The sequence below is a fragment of the Apostichopus japonicus genome, chromosome 19 (assembly GCF_037975245.1).
Source record: "Apostichopus japonicus isolate 1M-3 chromosome 19, ASM3797524v1, whole genome shotgun sequence".
In the NCBI taxonomy this organism is placed as follows: Eukaryota; Metazoa; Echinodermata; class Holothuroidea; order Aspidochirotida; family Stichopodidae; genus Apostichopus; species Apostichopus japonicus.
In genome coordinates this window covers 23,278,837-23,298,231 of record NC_092579.1, presented here as the reverse complement: position 1 = coordinate 23,298,231, position 19,395 = coordinate 23,278,837, and the positions used below count along the sequence as shown (strand labels likewise).

At 38.7% G+C, this 19,395-nt stretch overlaps 1 protein-coding gene across 1 annotated transcript; it reads left to right on the top strand.

Annotated features, from left to right (window-relative positions):
- Positions 1-985: 985 nt before the first annotated feature.
- LOC139960500 (uncharacterized) lies at positions 986-9,388 on the top strand. Its single transcript, XM_071958905.1, has 2 exons — positions 986-1,729; positions 3,654-9,388. Exons 1-2 carry the CDS (start codon positions 1,390-1,392, stop codon positions 8,252-8,254), a joined length of 4,941 nt encoding a protein of 1,646 aa, XP_071815006.1. The 5' UTR covers positions 986-1,389; the 3' UTR covers positions 8,255-9,388.
- The last annotated feature ends 10,007 nt before the right edge of the window (positions 9,389-19,395 follow it).

The window sequence follows — 19,395 nt, the reverse complement described above, 5'->3', positions numbered from 1 at the left end:
CAGCAATTAATTAACCTGCATCCAAAGTAAGTTTACCCGTCGAGTAAATGACGCGAAATGGGATATGGTTTCTATACAGCCAGCCCGAGAGATATACGTGTCTCTTTGCTATGAAAAAAAAGTGTTACATTTTCTGTAAAAGATTTAACCTATTGGTCATACGCCGCACGTACAAATGCATGCGCTCCGTAGTTTTTATTCGACCACACTCTGTATGAACTTTATAGTTTATTAATCGCGAATTAATCGTCGATGGTTCCTGTTAAGGATATTGTTTTAAATATGTATGTATTTATTATATTTAATATATATATATATATATATATATATATATATATATATATAAAAAATATTAAAAAAATAAAATATATATATATATATATATTTACAACAAGATGATTTCATTGATTGTAGCCAATTTTGCGTAATTAACAAAGGTTAGTTATTACAACACACAAACAAGCCATGACGTAATAACAAGCGATCAAGTTTACACTTATCCTTCACCACTATACATACACTGGCTACTCAGACAGACTTGACTTGTATTGAATAGACATTGTAGGCCTATTTGTTTACCGATATAGTCTGACGAATTCAGTCAATTTTGTTATTGCACTCCGCGTATGTCAGTCAATAGCTTAAACGGTAGCTTACGTTTATACCAGAAAAGATTAAGATTGCACAATATGCTGAAACCGTTCTTTGATAATTGAGTTACGCAACCCTCGTTCGTAATTTTTCAATTAGTACTACTGAGAAAACAAGGGCTGTGGTGTTGAAGAGTCGCTGGTGGTATAATTACTATAAATACAAGTAAATTTTATCTACCATCCAACCACTGGTATAATATCGTATAGACCTAATGCACTTATTTCATCACACACACATATACATTCAGAGATTTATCTCCGTCAACTATGCAGTTTTGCATATTGTGATATTACTACAATACAGTGTACGATGATGGTGGTTGCATATCACTACTAGACGGTGGGGCGAGCCGTTCTGGACGGTTGTCTCGTTGTCATCACTTTGGGACTACATGAAAATGATCTTAAAATTAGATATATTATTTAAAAAAAATAATTTTGTGTTTTCCCACGCTGGGAATTGGGGCGTTATTGAGAAATTAATTAAAACGGCAAATATATTTCTGTTAAAATTACCCGATTGTAGAAACGAAAATATCCAATCAGATCGCAAGTTTCATTTGACACTGGTTGCTAAGACTTGTCATTGACGCGATTGGTCCGATAATTTGCCTGTACATCAAAATTATGCCGATCGACGAATCAGAGTCGCTGTTTTAGCGTGCTTCGGTTCGGCTATTTTACGTCTCAGCTGGTACACACAGACGCTTCGCTTGCCGCAAAACATGACATAAACATGGATTGCAATGCGGGAAAGTCGCTGAATTCGTCCAAAAACAGGTGTTTTGCTCACTGCGCTGATGTTTTAGAAGATATTAAACCTTTTACAACAGCAAGGTGGACCACATTCTTGAAAAGTGTGGACATTTGGAAGGATTTGGTCGGAAATCAAGCCGATATAGCAACAGCTTTTTTGCGAGAGCATAGGAGTACGTGTGTATTAAGCTTGCCAATTCCAGAATTTGGTGGATGTCATAACACTTGTTATCGGTATTTTACCGACTCATCGAAGCAGAAGAGAGGAAAGATAAGCAAAGAGAAGCAACTACTAGCTGCCAAATCAAGTCGTACATCAGGTAGGTTCTTTATTTTTGTCATATAAACATGGACATTTACAGAGAAATTTCACTCACTCACTCACTGCTCACACTTAGGCTAGGGTGAAATGCACTGGCTGTATGGTGTGTTCAACTGTGTTGTATTGGTGGTGCATGCTAGCGGGTTCAGTTGTTTTCCGCATACGTTACTTTCCGCAGATTACATTCCGCTGAAAAAATTCTTGTGCGGAAAACACTTTTTTTTCACTTACCTGTACACTATATTTTTCCTCAATTTTAGGATACCAAATTCAGGCTGGATGATTAAAATAACATGAGAAAGTATCAAAGAACGTTGATAAAGGATGGTTAGACTGAGTTCATGTCAGAAAAGTTAAAGCAGCTTTTAATTTACAGGAGGCTTGGGGTGTTTGTAATTAGGGATTCTTAAGAATTATGACAACCTTAGCTATCCTAATAATAATCTAGTCTCACATTTTAGTCTCACATTTTACCCTGTTACAGTCAAATCCTTTCTTCTCCATCCTCCCAAATCCTTCCATGTGCCTAATCATTTCAGTAAGTCATTCTGTTCCTCCCAAAAAAATGGTACTTTCCGCTGAAAAAAAAGTTGTTTTCCGCTGACAAATTTGTCAGCGGAAAACACCGTTTTGTTTCAGCGGAAAGTAATGTGTGCGGAAAATAACGGTACCCCATGCTAGCCTATGGCAATGCTAATGTCATTAAATTAAAAAAAAAATACTGTCATAATGACCCAATATAAATTAGCAGACCTATATATCCCACTTCTTTATGTGTTTTGGTGTAAAATATTGTTAGGTTAGATCCTTATATTGGGTCGGTCATAAAAATCATGTTGCATAAATTATATAAAGCCAATGCATGATCATGCATGTCAGAGCTATGCCCAATTTTTCAGATGTTTTGTTGTAAATATTAATTGATATATTTAGTGCTACATTGAAATTATTATAATATAATTCTACTTAGACTTGGTTTTCTGACGGTTTGTGTCTAAAAAGCTGTCGCACGGCAGACCTATGCCCAATTTTTCAGATCTTTTTATATTGGGTCATAAAAATAATTTAAAATTAAATATGTTGCATCTAAAAAGCCAACGCACGGCGGAGCTACATGTATGCCCATTTGTTTTGTTTTTTGTGTACAGATATTATTTATTGCTACATTGAAATAATATATTCTTCTTAGTTTTCTGACTGCTTTATTTTGTCTAAAAAGCCGACACGGCTGACCTAGGCCCATGTTTTTATTCGGGTTACAACAATATTGCATCTTCAAAAAAGCTAAAGCAAAGCAGATCTACATGTATACCCAATTTTTGAGGTCTTTTTATTGGGTCATAAAAATCATGTTGCATTTAAAGAGTCAACGCACGGCAGAGCAATGCCCAATTTTTTTGGTGTAAAGGTTAAAGATATAGCTACATTGATAAAATGTATATATTCATATTTAGTTTTCTGATGGTTTTTGTCTAAAAAGATGTCACCATGGTAGTTTCAGACAAGATTTTGTTGAAAAACCTGTCACACGTGGAGCTATATGTATGCACATTTTTTTATGTGTTTTGGTGTAAATTATACAAACTTAAATTTTATAAAGTGCAAACTCTACTTAAAGTTGTAGGCCCTAACAAATTGCATGTTGGATCTATGCCCAATTTTTCAGGTGTCTTGGTGTAAATTATACAAACTTAAATTTTATAATGGCTTGAAAATTGTATATTTAAATATATCTTTAATTTTATATGGCATTTTCTAAATAGCTGTTGATGGCAGAGCTATGCCCGATTTTCAGGTGTTTTAGTGTACATATTTTTATTATTTTCATTGCTACATTGAAATATCCATCATCTCCCTATACACAGAATACAAAATGAAAATTCACACATATATTTTTCTTTCTTTCTTTTGTGCCATTACAGAATTGGAGCCTTCAACTTCAAGTATTGATACTGGTGATGAAGCAACAAATCCACAACAAGCCCCGAGGGTGTTACGATCTAGCTCAGCTCTTGCGGGTGTAACGAAGGAGCCATCTGTCCCTTCCCACATCCTGCCAAAGATTTGCATCTTCTGTTGCCGCTATGAAAAATCATATACAGACGCTCAGAGGAGAAAAAGAAAAGAACAGTTGATGCTTTGTGAACAGCCTGATGGAGGCAAGGTAGCCGCAGCTGCTAAAGACAAGAAGGACGACCGCATACTTCTCCAAATTCGTGATCGTGACTGTGTGGCAATCGAATTGCGTTATCATAGAAGTTGCTACAGGAGCTACACAGGGTACCAAACCAGGAAGTATGTTGAGCCAAAAGAACAGCTCTATGCCACAGCATTTGATGCTTTTTGCAAGTACTACATCGAACACAAGATTCTTCGAGAGAAACAGATTTACAGAATGACATCACTAAGGCGGTATTTTGGCAAAGCTGTGAAAGATGTTGAAATGAAAGATGCCTCCAACTACAGAACTTACAGCCTGAAGCAGCGTCTCAAACGAAGGTTTCCACAGCTGTGCTTTCTTCAGCCCAAGAAGAGGTGTTCCAGTGAGATGGTTTATGTTGAGACACTATCGGCCGAAGATCTTGTGCCTGAAGCTGTTGGTTCTGAAGCAGATGACACTGACACCACCACAGATACTGACAACACAGATGCTGAGGAGGAACAAGAACCACCCAGAAAGCGACCAAAGGGCATACCAAACAGTGGACAATCCAAGCCTCAAATGTCGTCACTAAGGGATTGCTACTCTACTGCATTGGATTTAAAAGAAGAAATCATGCAAGCCATGAAAAAAACCAATCTTCCATGGCCTCCAACATCTGACGATTTAACCCTTGATGCAGCACGCAAGATAGTCCCCACCAAGCTCTACAATTTTATAGCATGGATTGTTGGTGTGTCCGATGAGCCAACAGATGAGCAGAAAGTAAAGATTCAAGATGCAGAAGATCGTCGCATCCTTGCCATTGGGCAGGACATCATCTACCTGGCAACAAAGGGAAGGAAGATGATGCCCAAGCATGCATCACTGTCAATGGCGATTCGTCATCTTAGTGGATCAGCCCAGCTCATTGGTTTACTGAATGGTTTTGGACATTCTGTGTCACACACTAATGTCTTGGAGCACGATACAGCATTAGGGCAGCAGGAAATTGATAGAGGCAATGTTCTTCCATCCAGTCTCAACAAGTCCATCTACACCACCCTTGTGTGGGACAACAACGATTTTGGAGAATGCACCCTATCAGGTAAAGGCACTACCCACAACACCAACGGAATAGCTGTCCAACATGTGAAGTTAGATTCTACATCTTCAGGGTCTCAATTGCGTCAACATATCAGAAAGTCAAGGAAGCGATCCCTGCCAGCACCTGCTTCAGAGATGGTGAGATTTGGTGGTTTGAAGAAGTCATCCCCTCAGGCATTTGATGACAGTGTACAGCTGGAAGTTGAGCATTATAATGTTGTCCTGCATCCATACAGAGAAAAAGAAGATGCATTTTATGTCTCAAAATTTTCTGAGGCCCGCCTTCTTCCCTCTTGGACTGGATTCAACCAACTGCTTTCATCCAACATTCCACCTAAAGCAACCATTGCATACTTGCCAGTTGTAGATGCTAGCCCGACGGATTTAAATACTGTCAACACTGTACTTCACAGAAGCCTGGAAATAGCCGATCAGTTGGAACTTCCATCAATTGTGGTAGTAGTAGACCAAGCGATTTATTGTAAAGCTCAGACAATCAGATGGCAGACTCCAATTTTCCAGGAGAGAATAGTTATTCGTCTTGGAGCTTTCCATACCACAATGACAGCATTAGCATGCATTGGGAAGAGGTTCCAGGATGCAGGGTTTCAAGATGTCCTGATTGAGGCAGGTGTAGTAGCAACAGGGTCAGTGACTGGTGTGATGAATGGCCACAACTACAATCGAAGTGTTCGCTGTCATAAGCTTATGGCTGAAGCACTGCACCGCCTTCGATGGCAAAGTTTCTTGAGTACTCTGGAGGAACAGAAAAGACAACAGTTCAAGAAAGTAGTGTCATCCCTACAGGCATCTTATCCAAGAGAGTTTGACACCCAGCTGGAAGGAAGTGCTTACAAGGCTATGATGGCAAGGTATGGAGACTTCATTAAAGAAGGAAAGAACAACGCTACTTTCGCTTTCTGGTGCTCTTACCTAGAAATGATTGGCAATATTCTCCTCTTCATTAGAGCTACCAGGGAAGGAGACTGGAAACTGCATCTTGCTACAGTCAGAGTTTTGCTACCATGGATGTTTGCCTATGATAGGACAAACTACTCACGCTACCTTCCGGTATACTGGCTTGAAATGAACAAACTCCCAATCACTAATCCATTTATCCATGATGAACTAGTCAAGGGCCACTTTGCAGTTCAGCGTCAGGACACACACGGTTTTGCAGGAGTAGCTTGCGACATGACAATTGAGCAAACTGCCAATAGAGATTCGAAAACGAGAGGGGGTGTTAAAGGCTTCTCAAACAACCAAGGTGCCACCAATCGATGGATCAGAGGCCACCATGAAAGAGCACTGATAACGAGACAGTGTGAGGAAATGGCTGGCAAGGGAGAAAAAGTTTCAAGACGTGCAGATTTAACAAAGAGTCGTATGACGAGAGATCAGAATGACATCAACAACATCATGAGCACCATAATAAGTATGACCAATCCTTTTGATAGTGATCCAGAAGCAGATACTGCAGAACTTGTGCACCTATCATCAGGGGTCATTGCTTCAGCTGATGTATGCTCTGATCTTATGAATGCATATACAAAGGGTGACGAAGCCTTCATCAATTTCTCCAAGACCCGTCTGCAAGGAGACATATACCTCAACAAAACTCTGTCCAAGATGAAGTTGAAGACATTTGCAGATGTAGGCAAAGCAACTGTGAACATGAATGGGAAAGAGGTGGCTTTGAAAAGTGATAGAGAGTTGCTGGCGAGGCTAATTATTATTGGCAGAGTACGTAAGGTAGATCAGCGGAACATGTTGACTTTCTCATTGAGTCTATATCCTCCAGCCCTGGCCAAACTTAATGGATGTTTGGTGAAGACGAACAAAGCCAGTCTGTTGCACCACCTAGAGAAGTCACCAGAAGCATCTCCGACTGTCGAGTTACCAAAGGAATGTGTTTGGATTGTCGACGGAATGGCCAAGCTTCAACAGTTGAACTCAAAGACGATGCCTGACACCATAGGACAATTGGCAAAGAAAATACTGAGAGACCTGGTTTACTTGGCAAGAAGCACTGGATCAAACATCATACACTTTGTGACAGACACATATCCAGCTATGAGCATCAAAGGTGCAGAGAGGAAGCGGCGTGCAGCAAGTGGATCGCAAAGGATCAAGATCACCAAGCCAGACCAACCCGTGCCCAAACAGTGGAAGAAATACCTGGCTAATGGATTCAACAAGGAGCAACTTGTCAATTTCCTGTTTGACTCTTGGAGTACTTATGGGGAGGAGGATTTGAAGGGAATATCTGTGTACATTGCACACGCAGAGCAGTGTCATCTAATTACAGCAAGCAATGGGACAACAAATATTCAAGAAGTTCCAGAACTCCATTGTACACACGAGGAAGCCGACACCAGGATGTTGCTCCATGCTAAGTACGCCAGCGACATGGGAAGTAAAGATATTGTCATCAAGAGTCCTGACACGGATGTGTTCATCATTGGTATTGCTATGTCACCAAAACTTGAGAGCTCAAAGCTATATTTCAACACAGGGAAAGAAGAAAAGAACCGCACCATCAGCCTACAGGCCATCCAACTTGACCTGGGAGAGGAAACCACAAAAGTTATGATAGGCCTGCACTGTTTCACTGGCTGTGATTCAACAAGTTCCTTCTACGGAAAAGGGAAGACAAGACCATTGAAGCTAATTCTAGACAATGAAAGGTATAGACAGGCTTTTCAAGCCCTGGGTGAAGCATTCACGCTTACAGATGACGTCATCTCAACATTGGAGGACTTTGTGTGCAAGCTTTACAATATGCAAGAGCACAGCAGTGTGAATGATGCCAGGTACGCCTTATTTTCCATGGCTACCAGGCAAGAGGATATCATGCCCCCCAACAGAGATGCACTACTAAAGCATTCACAACGTGCAAATTACCAGGCAGCTATTTGGAAACGTGGTTTTGAAAGCCATCCTGACATACCATCACCAGTTGGCCATGGTTGGAAATTAGTAGAGGGTAACCTTGCGATAGATTGGATGGACCTGCAGCCTGCTCAACAAAGCATCATGGAATTAACTCGATGCACCTGCAACAAGTCAAAGTGCCAAGGTACAGATGAAGGATGCTGTGCAGCTTTGGGTTTGCGCTGTACCGAACTATGTGGATGTAAGAACTGTGCCAACATGCCCATACCAGATGAAGAGCCAGCCACTGAGCCTGAAGGTGATGAGGAAGATGATGACGAGCATGATGACGAGCAAGACAATGACGATGCTGAATTCCATGATGATGAAGAGAACTTTTAGGTAGCATACGAGGTAAAAAGCATACGAGCATACGAGGTAGCATACTATTAGGTAGCATACGAGGTAGCATACGAGGTAGCATAAAGAGAACTTTTAGGTAAAAAGCCTCATTGACTTACACACTAAATCTTAAAAGTAATGTGGTCTCTAAGTCTAGATAGAAGTTTTCACTAGCTAAACGCTACCCATCACCGGATAGCTGACAAGTTAGACTTTCATGGCACCATCAATTTTTTGTACCATGACCATGTAGATTTTTTGCTATCCGAGCCAGAAGTTTTCGTCACTTGTAAACAAACCTCTTCACTCAGTGGTAAACAAATTTCCTACGCTGCTCCCGGGAGGCCTAAAGGGGTCTAAAATTGCCTCAATTGACCCAATTTTCTCACCACATGTACTTCCATTCATGCTCTTCAACATGCAAGCCACAAAAACTAGACTATGATTGATAACAGGTCACAAAAGATGTTCTCCCGCTGCTTTTTGGCACTTTTCCTGAAGGAGAACAATCGAGCGGATTGATATAGACTCTAATAGGAGTATGCCACCTTGAAGATGAAGAATCATTCTAAGGTTCTTTAATCATGCTAATTGCTATTTGGTCAAATGTGATCCGTCATATCAAAAGAAACAATAAGGTCGGCCATGCATAAACTGAGATACAAGCAAAATATTCTTGCAAATTATAAAGAAAAACATGCATTTTTGTCATAATAAAGTGATAAAATGGCAAAAATCTGTTATTTTGGGGAAATTTCATCAACTATACGGTGTTTCGTTTCAACACTTCATGGAATGCACGTCCTTATTAGATGCCAATTCCAATATCATTACTTATAAAAAACAATATGGGTCATTGCAGGATGTCAAATCCCTGAACAAACAGTGTAATACCATATTTCACTTGCATGACACGCAGTCCTTTTTAAAGGAATTCTTGTTTTTTAGTGTTTTGTTTTTAGGCAGGATTTACTCAAAAGTGCCCCATTTCTGGGAGTGGGAACTGTTGGGATATTGAAAGGACACACAATACCTACATTTTAAGCCACATTTCATGTAGTCCCCAGGAGATGACTGCAAGAATTAATTTACAAAGCTGTTTTGGCCACATGCCCCATAGTCTATACCACAATATATATATTCTTTCAAATGATGCAATCACGTGTCATATACTTATTCGATCATTTATTACAATGAACATTGGTTCACTAGACCGGATATTTATGTATCTAGGCCTAATCTACTTAATTCATCTAACAAAGTTAAAAACAGAGAGTTTTCAAAAGTCTTTTCCGTCGTGTCTTACATACGAATTGCTCATGCAGTGATTGGACGCAATGAGCAACACGTTTTAATTTTTCAATATAGTTGATTTGATTTATTTGATTTACCACTGATAATAAATATATACATGTGGAGGGAAGTCCTCTAAAAAGCCAATTCAGGCTTAACAAGGTAAAGGACTCCCAAGAAAGAAAGAAAGAAAAAAATACATATATACATAAATGAAAATATAATTAATGTCATAATAAGGAATAATTAATAACGTACAATATACAAAACAACAACATACATACAACAACATACAATAGTTAATTTGGCTGCCGGTTAAAAGAATGATTATCTGTATGGATATTCTGTTGTATACTACACCAATCGAGTTATAATAAACATGTTTTACATTCAGAAATGAAGGTATCTGTGTGTCAGTGTAGTCGGAAGGTGATATGTCTGTATTGGCCTTGTTTGTATGTATGTATGTATATATGTCTTTACGTGGTGGGGATAGGATAAAAGGCAGAGAAACTGTACGCGCTGATGTATGTCAGTCAATGCCCTAGGCTAAGACTTAACTCATTCTTCTATATATATGCAGCAGTGGCGTAGGAAGGTACTTTTGAGTGGGGGGGCTGAAGACTGATGGCCGGCCTGGGGGAGGGGTCTAAGGGGAGGGGGTGTCCCCCTCCCCTTTGGAATTTTTTTGCATTTCCAGGTGGCCTCAGATGCAATTTGGTGCAATATAGCACACTTCAACACCCACTCCATTTTGTAAACTTAATTTTGTATTTTCACCTGGCCTTAGATGCAATTTGGTGCTCCAAATGAGATTTTTTTCTCATTTGGAAATGAAAAAGGGGTTTTCTGACTTGCGGAGCGGGGGGCGGAATGATACTTCCGCCCCTCCACATTTTTCACTGGGGGGCTGGCGCCCCCCAGCCCCCCGGTTCCTACGCCCTTGATATGCAGTACGTAATATGGACATAGCTATATATATGTAGTCAGTATAGTAACTATACAAAACAAATATATACAAGCGCTTTACCGCCGATTCCTGTCTGTATGCAGCCAGCCATTAGAGAATACATATTTATCGTTGGATATGATTTTCGTATAAAGGCATACATGGGTATACATCTTCTTGTAATGACTGTTTATTTAATATTTTCATTATATTTTCTTTGTTTCATTCTATGATAACAACGGCTGAAGGCGGCGGCGGGAGCTCTGATGCTCCCCGTAAAAACTGAATGAATGTTACAACAGGAAGTTCAAAGCATCAGTATGCATTCCATTATAAACATGAACTAACCGCCGATCCCTAACTCTAGTATAAAACACTCTTTCGTGGTACTTTTGCTGACACACATGATGAACCACGAGTTTCAATCATGTGATGGGTTGTGACGTAATACTATATACACATGTGGGTAGGCAGCGGGGGAGGGGTGGGTTGGGGGTGGGATTAGTTTTCAATATATATTGCATGGTTGGTCTGTACGCAGTACTTCCTCTATATACAAAGCATATATGTTTGTTTTTTTATACACTGTAAATTTCCTGAATAAAAGTGCTGATAATAAGAAGGAAGGAAAGAAGTTAACCCGAAGTTTAATATTCACCAAAATTATAGCCGTAATTGCCAGAAGGTAAAAAACAAACACATGTCCTGATATATTGACATGACGGCTAAAGCCATAAAGTCCAGAACTCGAAATTGGTGGTTGGGAGTAAATTTTCTTTGACAGCAAGCTATATACAACGCGAGCTGAGCCATTTTAAGTTCCTCTTCTTGTATTTTTCACCATCAATCAGTCACTTTATAACTGATAATATCATGTATGTTACTTAAATATTAATTTACTGCGATTAGAGCTGCCAGTAAAGGTTATCAGTGGGCCTATATAATGCTTCTCAGATTTTGGTCTTGTTCAAATTGCTACATTTCACATTTGGTTGTCTTGTCCTTTAGTTTGAAAGTGATTTTCTGAAAGTTCTGATCTTCAAAGTTTATTGTTTGAGTTATGAAGAATGTTCACATCACACATTAAATTCCTTCAGTAGGGGACAAAAATTTTCAATAGCATACCCACTCTATCTCAAAGACGTTTGCTCTCCAGTCAAGGATTCAAGGGCTCTTTGTAATATCAAATAAATAACTTGTTATAACAAATATTAAGTTGTAATAACAAATTAATAAAAACGTTTTTTGTTTTGTTTTGTGAAAACCAATTCCTTTTTTTTATAACACATTAAACAATTTGTAATAACAAATTTATACCTTAATTTGTGAAAAAACCAAATGAATCATTTTATTCACATGGCCGTAATATGGTTTTTCGTAATACGCTGATGGCCAATCAAAACGCGTTTTTTTCATGTTCCGATGAGTATAACTGTCATATATATTAACATAGGCGCAAGACCAAATACAGGGCTCATGATTTTATCAAATATACCCCCATGGGTATGTATATATAGTACGCATATCTAGATTGTATACTCATTTCCATGTCCTATCAACTGTGCACCAATGGCAATGGAGGTAATCATTCAAAATTGAGCATATCCGGTTATTTTAATGCACATCGATGCTTTAATTACGTTACGGTGCCAATACCGTGCTTTAACTATGTACAGTTATAACTCCCCAGTGAGTTCGTAAATGTCGTGTACTGACAACCCGAAGTGGAGATATTTCAGTACAGTACAGACTATATACACAGCTGCTACATAAAACTTGGCAAACTGTTCTCTGCCCTCCGATGAAATATATGTGATCACAATTTTATTACTTTCTTGACGTTGCAAAACATGCATTAAAAAAGAAAACATCTAATTCATTGGTATAACATAAACTGCGTATAACGTTAACCATGGCCCTGCAATATCATCTGAATTAGCTATAGGTTGATTGTATGCCAAAACTGTATTCTACTGATAACAGCCTCTCTGATAACCGGATGTTTCGCTTAATAATATCAAAATAAAAAAAAAATATGATATGGTTGATTGTTGATTTATGGCTTGCATTACAGAGACGGTAACCGATTAGAAAACAACTTTTGTAAAACGAAGATATGGATTACAAAAAGTATATATTGCAGCCTACACTATATATAACTATATACAGTGTTGTGTTATAATAATAATAATGTTTTCAATTTGCAAACACCGAAATAATATCCGGGCCATATTAAAGAAGACCCGACATACATTATTAAACTGCCAGTAATATATATACGACCTTCCTTACCGGTTTCGAACCTCTGCGTCCATGGCCTAGTGGTTAGGGTGTCCGCGTACAGAGCGGGAGGCCCGGGATAGAATCCGGTGGAGGCTGGAAGTTTTTTCACTGTTCTTGATTTTCCAACTCATTACGTTTTCAATTATACATATATATATATATATATATATATATATATATATAAATGAAAATCGTAATGAGTTGGAAAATCAAGAACAGTGAAAAAACTTTCAGCCTCCACCGGGATTCGAACCACGGGCCTCCCGCTCTGTACGCGGACACCCTAACCACTAGGCTATGGACGCTGATTGTATGTCCAGAGGTTCGAAACCGGTAAGGAAGATCGTAATTCCACTGTAGGCGTTTGTCACCTATATCGAACAATACTAGTTCTGTTTTTGGTGACATATTTTGCCCTACTCTAGAGATCAAACATGATGCTATCCAACTCGAAAATCATTTGTGATTCCTAAAGCCGGATCTCGAAAGAGATACTTTGAACAGACTTTATGTTAATGCAATGGATATATATATATATATATATATATATATATATATATATATATATATATATATATATGTAACTTTTCTACTCCTACTTTCCACTTTGTCTTAGGCATTGTTTGAAAGCAGTCGTTTCTTTTGTTTGTGCATGTGGATATTTAATATGATGAGTACTAAGTTGTCTATATTATAGTATTAAAGGAACGCAACCTGTTGCTTTTAAGTATAGTGCATGCCTCATTCTCTTTCTGCTCCTTCTGCGTGTGTGTTTGCTTGTGTTTTCTTCTTGTTCTTTCTTCTTTTTTTGTATTACACAATTTTTTAAATCCTATCAACCGTTTATGAATGGATGCCTGAAAATATACGGCTATGAAAACACAATTTACAAACAAATTTTATACACACAATCACTGTGTTCTGTATATACGTGACGATAAGACCAGCTCTTTTCTTCACGAAAGAGAAAAAAGTCACGTGATTTCTAGTCAATAAAAAGGTCCATTCGTCTCGCAAACAGTTCAATGTAAAATTAACGTACTCAATATACCCAGAGAAACGAACTATGCAATCACATCCGGTTATAGGAAGTATATATAGGGGTTTTGCTGAATTTTATCCAATGGTTAGTTTTTCATTTTATTCACACAAACTTCAATACATTCAGTCGAGTATGAAACTATTTTAACCTATCAAACACACACATATACATTCCAAGATACAAAGGAAAAAAGTATGCCAAACAAAAAAGTGGGGCATTTGTATATAGCTGTGAAGTGTGTGATATACAAGGTATGTCAAAATATCTCGATAACTTTATATACTAAGCGCCCCGTGACTGGTGCACTCGGGTTTGTTGCATGTGACCATAGCATTGCGGAAAGGCGACGCACAAAATAGCGTAGCATCCTTCATGTGATATGTTTACCATTGGCTTATACACACTAACTATTCAGTAGCTCAAACTAGTGAAGCAGTTTCCATTAAGTACCTTTTACAAGTTTAATAACAATGCAGGCAATATTCCCTTCGTTTAGAAAGTTGACACTATAACAACTTTTCTGTAATGACCATGTAGGTATTTAGCTATAAGAGACAGGGAGTCCGACATTTTGGCTAGTAAAATATAAATAGATAAATGCTAGACTCTAAACAGAGTAGCATTTTCTGCCTGATCTGAATCTCTATAAACGTCACTGAAATTATGGATTTTCCCTACTCTGCTTTTGCAGGTTGAACACACATTGCCTAAATTCCGCAATTTCTCCACACAACAGATACATACCTTATACAGAACAACATCTAAATCACAAATACCAAAGTTTGCTATGAGAGGTTGACCTATGATCTTAGCAAGATATATGCCATATCCTTGAGGGGAGGGGTGGAGGAGGAGGGGCTAAGGACTTTAACCCGAAGGGAAAATACTTGGGCGGATTGATATCGATTATAGCAGGGGAGTAAACCGATTCGCATGGGTGATGGGAGAATCGAAGATCTCTTCTACAAGTATCAAAAAGTATCGCGGTTATCGTCTATACCATGCAGGGGTGGGCAACCTTTTTGAATGAATGGGCCAGATATAAGGAGTGAAAAATTGATTGGGCCGCACCTAACCAACGACCTGCTGTTGATTTCAAACATTTGATTCCGAGGACTTTCAAGCAATGGTGTGTGTACTTAATCTGTATTCACAAAAACATAATGTCAATACAGTACAGTTGATAATTAATGGGGATAATAGGCCTACCTGACAGCCTCATCAGTGCCGATCAATTCTAAGCAGATGATGTAAAATAGATTGATTTTTTGGGGCTTTTTCTTGAGACATCTCACAGGCCACAAAAAAAATCACTGGCGGGCCGCATGTGTCCCGCGGGCCGTAGGTTGCCCACCCCAGGTTTATAGCAATGGATACTTAAACGGGCTATACAGATGACATATACAACTCCGCTAGTATCAGGTGCTTGATGCTTCCTTGATTAATTCCTTTGATAAAGGAGTTGTATGGAGGGGTTGGGTAAGGGACTAGAGATGGGGTTTGGAATCGGACATCCGTGTGTGTGAATTTCAAGCTTATGGTGAACGAGGCCCAAATGACACCATTAAAACTTAGCGTGTTTCGTTGTGTAAAGGTTGCACACTCCATATAGGGTCATACCAATCCGCACGAGGATTCTCGAAAAGTGCGGAAAAACAAGTCGGAAACATCTTCTTCGATGATATATATTCGTTATCAAACCGGGATCAGTTTAGTGTCTGCGAAATTTGGAGGAAATTAAGGCCAATTTTAAACCTTTTGTTGTCCTTCGAAATGAACAGCGTATATACGAACATTGTTTACTGATGAGTAGTTAAAAGGCTTGTTTGTAAGTGACGAAAACGGTTGGCTCTAATATCTAAAAAAAAATCTATATCCATATCATCATTGATGCGGAAAATATATTTATGAATGGACTAGCGTGTCGGCTATCCATCAGTGAGGGGTAGACTTTAGATAATGAGAACTTCCCACAAGGACTTAGAGACCACATTACTTTGGCGATTTAATGTGTTATTCAATGAAGGTATCATAGAGCCGACTGTTATACCGTATAAGAGACTACATTTTCAAGAATTCATTCAGGGGGAATAAGATCAATTTATTCTTCAACAGATGGCCGATAACTATATGGTCTCTGTAAAAGAATGAATTCCCGACTCTTTGAAGATTATAGATTGTATACTGGTAATGCCGAATAACACGAGAATAAAGTGGGCTAACCTTATTATCACAGTGCCTCGATATGGTTAGAAATATATTGAGCTGGTGTAGTATAGTCACACTTTTCATCTCTATTGGGTTCAAGTCATGTGCCTTAAGTAATGAAATCTTCGTCACTGATTACCGGAATGGCATGATCGGTCATATTTAAATATGACTTCGTCACGTGTAGAGTGACGTCATATCAGAAGGGCGATCAAGTGTATCATTACCAGCTTGTTCGTGTGCAGTGATTCTTATATAGCCGCTTAATAACCTCTTTTATGTCAACTACTCGTTTCTTGATATAGACACGCTATAACGGTGTTTGTTCGAAATCACCCGAGCAAATAAATGACGTCACAGCACTGTTGCAACTACGTAGGCTCCCTGCCTATAGTATAGATTATAATTGGTTTATCTCTATAGCGTTTGTTGAATAAGTAAACAGTCCATGACATCTGCTGTAATCCTGTCAAACAGTTCAATGTTCATGCAGTGAGAATATATATATATATACCAATAACACGTACAATATATGAATACTGTGGTATTCGACACTTTGAACCGTAACACGGTATTGTTATAAAATAAATATGATACAATTAATTCAAAAGACCGACAAAGAAAATGAAAATGAAACCAAAGGGTAAAAGAAAATTCCATCTTGTGAATTTCTTGTCAGATATAATCATGCACAGACGAATCGCTTCTCGATATTTTGGCTAAGATTATGTATGTTCCCCTTGTCTAGCATTATGTTCCCCTTGTAGGGGAACAGTGATACACACCCGACGACGGTCACACCAGGGAGCTGTTATGGAACACAGTCACAGCGAAATCAGTCGTTTGGTTATTTGTTGGGTTTTCGTGCCCAGGTTCTTTCTCATTGGTGATTTGCTTTTTTTTCAAATGTATCTGATCAATTACATAACTAGGCATTTGTGATACTGTGTTAGTCCTATTCTTAGTCTGCATGAAATTAAATTTCTACATTAAAAAACCCTCATTTAGTTGAGATCAATATTTCAATATTTATGAATAGATTAACGTTAGGGCAATCTTATAGATGAGCTTGAAGCAAAGCACGTGTACACTGTCCAATATCATAGCAATGTAATGTAAGCATGAAGTTATCAAAACCTACATAGACATACCACATACGACACGTATAAATATACCTTCGGAATGCTGAGTACAATTTGCGTCAAGTTGAATTTGTCACATGGAATCTCGTCGCCCTCTCCCGAGGGGGTGGAGGCATGCTCTCGTCATAATTTTACGCAGCAAGAATTTTCTCATCGGTGTGGTAACACCATAGACGGAAATTTCAACACCACTATGTATTGGTTTGATTGCTGCCCCCTCCCCCAACCCCTCCCGTTCCCCTCGCTAACCAATATTATACCTTTTTATAAGGGTCCTCTAACCTGGTATAATAGTATGTTCGCCCATTCTATGAACTATGTACAACTGCTGACCTAAAATTGTACTGGTAATTTATTAGTTTCCCTTAACCACAAACGACAGGAACAAACAGTACCGTGCGCAATGACACCCCCCCCTCCCCCCCCCGCCAACTTCCGCCGTCAGTCTAGTCATGGAGGTAAAAACAGGTCTAGTGGAAAACGTTCAGTAGGGATATTTTTCAAACTTTCCAAATTATTTACAAATTGCATTTAGACTATAATTGTAGAACTTATAATATATTATATATATATATTATATATATATTATATTATATATATAATTATTTTAAACTTTGGGGGAAAAAATTCTGGCGGAGGACGCCCAGACCTCTCCTCCTTTTATGGCAGTCGCACTCATTGACCCCACAGCCACACCCTCCATTCGTCAATATTTGCATCCGCCTACAGCCCCTATACCTACTAAGTCAGTCAGGGATAATTTGAAGCCCCTGCCCCCCCCCCCCCCGCGACCTTTGAAATCATGTGAACGTCACTGGAAAAACAAACTATTGACACAATTTAATACAAATAAAGAGCAATAGATTACTAAAACAAGAAAGTGTGATTTGTGTGTCGTATACCTGCTGCTCCTCCCAGTTCTCACGTGTGGAACATTTTATACGTCCACTACAATCTCCGTTTATAAATTTTATAATTTTTTATAATTTTTTAAAGTTTATAAATCAAAGATTTTGTAATCGTTCAACTATGTTAATGAGTTAGTCCCAAGGCATGTAACTTATAGGAACACGTGTTAGAATTTTAAAGAGACTGTATACAATGATCAACAAATGACTAAAATTGTGGCCACAATATTCCAAAAGTATGAAACACACGCATTTCAATCCTTTCTTTGACTGTTATAGGCAGATATACGGGTTATTATTTTACATGATACTCGACTTCATGTCGACTTCTGTCTGTCTGTCTCTCTATTTGTTTGTCTATCTGACTCTGTTCACATATATTAACAGTGGCACATTCAGTGCAAGACCAGCATTTTCTGTGAATGTCGATAACGTCAAATCATGGGTGCTTCTCTAATATTAGTCCATATGTAGTCCCTAATTCTGTTTCCTATACACCGAACATATAGCACCTTTAACTGGATCCTATATAGAGGTTAGCAAAGTTAGTTTAATCTTGACTGCCTGTGGGTCAGTGGATTAAGAAAGCCAATTTTGACCTTGATACGTGAGGTTACACATAGGATTTGTCGCAACCGGTGTGCCATAACCCGCTGTGCATACGTGTCGGAGCCAAGAAAGACCGGACAGTTACCCGGCAGGTTTTGTTTTTAACTTTAGGTAAGGAATGAAGTGGTCAGGTGGTCTCAAAATTCAAAAATGTCCCAAAAAATGTGATATCCGAGGTCGACGTATGAAATCAACTTGGCTTCTCTTTTTTCTTTTAATAGTGACGTGAATCCACATGTTGATGCTTTGGTCAAGTCTAACGATCTGTTGTTTATTCTAGTCGACGCTAATTGTAACCATTAAATGAATGCATATCGTACCTTGGGGCGGCAATGGGTTACCCTGGTGCGCTGCTTAATACCAAGCGGAGTCGGGGATATTATAGCCTATACTCTTTGCTATATACTCTGCCTCGTTGATCATCTGTATAGGCTATACGTGGTATATGCATGCATATCAAACAACTAGTGGATTTGCTATAATCGTTAAAGTAGCCTATCTTTTTTCCCGGGTTTTTGTGATATATATGCTATATATACTGCATGAAATGCTATAAATATTAAATGCCATGCATGGTTTACTTGCATGGTACTACGGTATACTATACGGTGTACGGTATTATACGGTATACGGTATAGTATGGTATACTTGCGTAGATGAACGTCATGCCCTATGTTGAACTCCCGTGAGTCCTAGTGTTACGAAAC

What these genes read in the sequence shown, in the direction of transcription:
- LOC139960500 (XM_071958905.1), top strand. Translation starts at nt 1,390, where the DNA reads ATGGATTGCAATGCGGGAAAGTCGCTGAATTCGTCCAAAAACAGGTGT. An exon ending in CAAATCAAGTCGTACATCAG is followed by an intron (nt 1,730 to 3,653) that starts GTAGGTTCTTTA and finishes GTGCCATTACAG; the next exon opens with AATTGGAGCCTTCAACTTCA.